We start from the raw sequence: 5665 nt of genomic DNA, 5'->3' as shown, positions 1-5665 counted from the left end.
GGGGTCTTCCTAGGTTTTTCTGGTACGAAGCCTCACAACGTCCTCCATAACATTTACAGACACCTGAAATCACACGATCCGTGAGACTCCCACTTGTCACTTACTGGGGTGAGCTGTCATACCGTTCTAAAATCCTTGTTCAGGACACAGGAGAGACACTCAAACCTGCACATAGGGCCTACAAACAATTCGCACAAAGTGGTCCGGGGGAAAAAACGGAACCACCCACACACAGTTAGAAGAAATAGTATTTTTACTTGGTAACACAGGTGAACACTTACCTTCATCTCAACACCTCACCACAACGAGGTGAACTTCTTGCCAAAACCGGAGATAGCTGTTGGAGGGAAGGAGGGAGAGAGAGAGAGAGATTAGGCATATTGTAGCAAGTAGAATGCACTGTAAAGGTTACGTTGATAGAATAACATGAAAGTTCCACAGAGAGAGAGAGAGTAAAAACGTCTGAGATCCAGCATGGCACCTTCTCCTAGTTTTCCTGCTGCCTCCGCAGGGTTTCCTGGTAGGACTTTAGAGAGGAGACTATCCCCCTCCATCCCCGGTTGACCTGTTGCCGCGCTCCCGATGCCACTGGGTCTAGGGGCGGCCTTGGAGCCTGCAGGGAGAAGGGGGAGGGGGAAGGGGATGGATGGATGATGATTAGAAACTGATTCTCCGAAAATGTACCTACAGTACGAGAAAGAATCTTAAAATATAGTTGAATGCTGATAAGTGTAAACTATGTTTGGTGTACTTTTCAATTAAAATACTTTATTTTTAATCCAGTTGATGCCATACTCCAGTTTAGTGCACACTAACACAACAGTCTGAAGCCATTGCATTTATCTGGAGATGACCGCACCAGCTTTTGACATAAATCTGATACCCAATTTGCGCTTTACAGACTGTTTCGGACCTGGGTCTCTATTTCCACAGAACTGTCTATGCAACTGTTAGCGAGGTGATGGGATTGTATAGACTATAGCAGGTATTCCACCAGGGGTACGCAAAATGCCGTCGGGGGTACGCCAAATAAAAATGTGATTCACATTAAAATATGTTTTTGAAGTATCGAACTATCCGTTTATATTTTCCAACAAAGCTATACATTTGGGTGAGGTTTTTTTCTCGCCTGAGTAGCCTCGTTTCACTGCCCCCCAAAAAATTCAACCARCTAGTGTTCAGCGAAATAACAACACAATGTCAAATGCAGGTAGCCTAGTCAAATAATTAACATCCAATCACATTAACTGTTACTCTCTCGCGGGAATTCCACTAACGGTCCATATGTAGCCAAAATTAGCTGCTGCTCATGTTGGTATCTGTACTGATGGCGCAAAACCCATGACAGGGAGACATAGTGGAGTGGTAATGCCCGTGCAAGCAGTTGCTCCCGACGCCACTTGGGTACACTTCAGCATCCACAGAGAGGCTCTTGCTGCCAAGGGAATGACTGACAGCTTGAAAGACGTTTTGGACAATACAGTGAAAATGGTTAACTTTGTTAAAGCAAGGCCCACGAGCAACTCTCGTGTATTTTCTGCACTATGCAATGATATGGGCAGCGACCATGTAACGCTTTTACAACATACGCTGATTATCAAGGGGCAAAGTATTGACACATTTTTTTTWAAATTGAGAGATGAGCTTAAAGTTTTCTTTACTGACCATAATTTTCACTTGTCTGACCGCTTGCATGATGACGAGTTTCTCACACGACTGGCCTATCTGGGTGATGTTTTTTCTTGCCTGAATGATCTGAATCTAGGTTTACAGGGACTCTCTGCAACTATAGTCAATGTGCGGGACAAAATTGAGGCTATGATTAAGAAGCTATTCTCTGTCTGCATTAACAAGTACCACACACAGGTCTTTCCATTATTGTATGATTTTTTGTGTGCAAATTAACTCAAGCTTACAGACAATGTCAAATGTGATATAGCGAAGCACCTGAGTGAGTTGGGTGCGCAATTACGTAGTTACTTTACCAGAAACAGATGACACAAACAACTGGATTCATTATCCCTTTCATGCCCTGCCTCCAGTCCACTTACCGATATCTGAACAAGAGAGCCTCATCGAAATTGCAACAATCGGTTCTGTGAAAATTTAATTTAATCAGAAGTCACTGCCAGATTTCTGGATTGGGCTGTGCTCAGAGTATCCTGCATTGGAAAATCGCGCTGTTAAGACACTGATGCTCTTTGCAACCACGTTCCTATGTGAAAGTGGATTCTCGGCCCTCACTAGCATGAAAACGACTAAATACAGGCACAGACTGTGTGTGGAAAATGATTTAAGACTGAGACTCTCTCCAATAAAACTCCATCCTTTCAAGCACATCCTTCTCATAAACCTGTGGTGAGTTATTCACAATTTTTGATTCACAAATAAGGTTTTATATGTAAGATGTGTCAGGTTTTGGCCAAGACTGTTCGGGTTTTGGTCACTAGATGTCCCCATTGCACCTTTTTTGTACCTTTTGTTTTTTCTTGCTCTTATTATTGTTTGCACCTGTAGGTCATTCCCTTGTTAGTATTTAAACCCTGTGTGTTCCTCAGTTCCTTGCTCAGTGTTTGTAAGTTAGCACCCAGCCCCAGCCCAAGCTTTGTTTTATACAGATATTTCTCTTGTTGGATTTTCCAGAGGTTCTCTGGTTTAGTTCTTGTGTATTATTTGAGTAGTCTTTTGAGGTTTGTTTTTCCCTGCTGTTTTTTACCACTTTGTGGGGTTTCTTTTGTATTTTGGAGGATTTCCATTTTGTGCCTCTTGGCTTTATTTTTGGACATTGTGGATTGAGTTTCTTTGCCTGAAGATTTTATTCTTTAATTAAACCACCATCTCTAGTACTGCTGTGTCTGCCTCATCTTCTGGGTTCTGACGATTATTAGTGACTGTTTCTCGCACCGGGTCCTGACAAGATGGTTAAATAAAGAGCAAAATTATTGATTATTATTATATTATTATTTGTTTCCTGGTCCTATAAGAGCTCTTTGTCACTTCCCACGAGCCGGGTTGTGATAAAAACCCACACTCATTCTTATGTGTAATAAATGTATCCTATAGTGTGTGTGTGGCAGGCTTACAATGATGGCAAAACACAGCATTTGAGAGTGCGCTGACCCTGGTGCTAAAGGGGTACGCAGCTGGAGGTTGAATGTTTGAATGGGTACGGGACTATAAAARGCCATCCAGGACATACATGCCAGTATTTCTGAAAAAGGCCTAAACAATTGTCAGACTCCAGCCACCCGAGACATGGACTGTTCTCCATGCTCCCATACAGCAGGCGGTACTGGTGAATCAAGGCTCAGATAAACAGACTCCGAAACAGTTTCTATCCCCGGCCACAAGACTGTTAAATAGCTAACAACTACTGCTCTCACTCACACCTAAGCTGCTGCTAAAATTATTATTGATTTGATTTATTACCACCGCTACTCTTCTATTACCATTAGTATTTTACTATGTATCCTACTACTGGTCACTATTACTTCTGTTTACATGTATATATTACCATTAGTATATTACCACAAGTATTTATATATTCCTGCTACCAGTCACTTTTCAGCCCTGTTTACATGAACAGTACCAGTCAAAAGTTTGGACACACATACTCATTCAAGGGTTTTTCTTTATTTTTGCTATTTTCTACATTGTAGAATAATAGTGAAGACATCAAATAACACACACGGAATCATGTAGTAACCAAAAAAGTAACCAAAAAAGTGTTAAACAGATTCTMCAAAGAAGCCACCCTTTGCATRGATGACAGCTCTGCACACWCTTGGCATTCTCTCAACCAGCTTCACCTGGAATGCTTTTCCAAAAGTCTTGAAGGAGTTTTTTTTAGGATAAAAAGAAACAGAAAAGTGCTAAGCACAGGCAATCCTGGTTCAGTCTGCTTTCCAACAGACACTGGGAGACAAATTCATCTTTCAGCAGGACAATAACCTAAAACACAATATACACTGGAGTTGCTTACCAAGACAACATTGAATAATTCTGAGTGGCCTAGTTACAGTTTGACTTAAATCGGCTTGACAATCTATGGCAAGACTTGAAAATGGGCCCTTCCGAGTGGTACAGCGGTCTAAGGCCCTGCATCGCAATGCTAGAGGTGTTTCTACAGACACAGGCTCGATCCTGGGCTGTATCACAACCGGCCGTGATCGGGAGTCCCATAGGGCGGTGCACAGTTGGCCCAGCGTCGTCTGGGCTAGGGGAGGTTTTGGCAGGGGGGGCTTTACTTGGCTCAACGCGCCCTAGTGACTCCTTGTGGCGGGTCGGGCGCCTGCAGGCTGACCACGGTCGTCAGGTGAACGGTGTTTCCTTCAACACATTGGTGCGGCTAGCTTCCGGGTTAAGCGTGCAGGTGTTAAGAAGCGCGGTTTGGCGGGTCATGTTTCGGAGGATGCATGACTTGACCTTTGCCTGCTGAGCCCGTTAGGGAGTTGCAGCGTTGAGACAAGATTAAACTTGGGGAGAAGTATTATTAAACAATTTTTTTAACAAAAAGAAATCCTTGAAAATGGCAAATTAACCGCAAGAAGCCCGAATAGATATAATATTTGCTAATCATTTAAAACCTTGCTTACATTTGTGTATGATTACATGTACAGTTGAKGTTGGAAGTTTACATACACCTTAGTCAAAAACATTTAAACTCAGTTTTTCACAATTCCTGACATTTCATCCTCGTAACAATTCCCTGTCTTAGGTCAGTTAGGATCACCACTTTATTTTAATAATGTGAAATGTCAGAATAATAGTAGAGAGAATGATTTATTTCAGCTTTAATTTCTTTCATCACATTCCCAGTGGGTCAGAAGTTTACATACCCTCAATTAGTATTTGGTAGCATTGCCTTTAAATTGTTTAATTTGGGTCAAATGTTTCAGGTAGCATTCCACAACTTTCCCACAATAAGTTGGGTGAATTTTGTCCCATTCCTCCTGACAGAGCTGGTGTAACTGAGTCAGGTTTGTAGGCCTCCTTGCTCACACACGCTTTTTCAGTTCGGGGATGGTGTTCTTCGGGCTTGCAAGCGTCCCCCTTTTTCCTCCAAACATAACGATGGTGATTATGACAAACAGTTCATTTTTGTTACATCAGACCAGGAATTTCTCCAAAAAGTACGATCTTTGTCCCATGTACAGTTGCAAACACGTAGTCTGGCTTTTTTATGGCAGTTTTTGAGCAGTGGCTTTCTTCCTTGCTGAATGGCCTTTCAGGTTATGTGGAATAAGGACTCATTTAATGTGGATATAGATACTTTTATACCTGTTTCCCCAGCATCTTCACAAGGTCTTTGCTGTTGTTCTGGGATTGTTTTGCACTTTTTCGCACACCAAGGTACGTTCATCTCTAGGACAGAACACGTTCCTTCCTGAGCGGTATGCAGGGTGTGGTCCCATGGTGTTTTCCATGCGTACTATTGTTTGTACAGATGAAGGTGGTGCTTCAGGCATTTGTAAATTGCTTCCAAAGATGAACCAGACTTGTGGAGGTCTACAATTTTTTTTGCTGAGGTCTTGGCTGATTTCTTTGAGATTTTCCCATGATGTCAAGCAAAGAGGCACTGAGTTTGAAGGTAGGCCTTGAAATTCATCAACAGGTACACCTCCATTGCTCAAATTATGTCAATTAGCCTATCAGAACGCTTCGT

General features: G+C 42.3%; 1 protein-coding gene across 1 annotated transcript in view; it reads right to left on the bottom strand.

Annotated features, from left to right (window-relative positions):
* The window catches only part of LOC111966289 (protein bassoon-like), a 16815-nt gene that overhangs the window by 16 nt on the left and 11134 nt on the right, over window positions 1-5665 (bottom strand). The window contains exons 3-5 of the mRNA XM_023990802.2: window positions 482-613; window positions 282-337; window positions 1-63 (exon numbers count right to left, since the gene is read on the bottom strand). The exon at window positions 1-63 is cut by the window's left edge and continues 16 nt beyond it. Of these exons, the coding sequence (XP_023846570.1) occupies window positions 297-337; window positions 482-613 (173 nt within the window). The 3' untranslated portion in view covers window positions 1-63; window positions 282-296. The remainder of the gene's footprint in view (window positions 64-281; window positions 338-481; window positions 614-5665) is intronic.

This window comes from Salvelinus sp. IW2-2015, linkage group LG7, assembly GCF_002910315.2.
Source record: "Salvelinus sp. IW2-2015 linkage group LG7, ASM291031v2, whole genome shotgun sequence".
NCBI lineage: Eukaryota > Metazoa > Chordata > Actinopteri > Salmoniformes > Salmonidae > Salvelinus > Salvelinus sp. IW2-2015.
The sequence above is the reverse complement of the archived record's forward strand: the minus strand, read 5'-3'. Positions and strand labels throughout refer to the sequence as shown.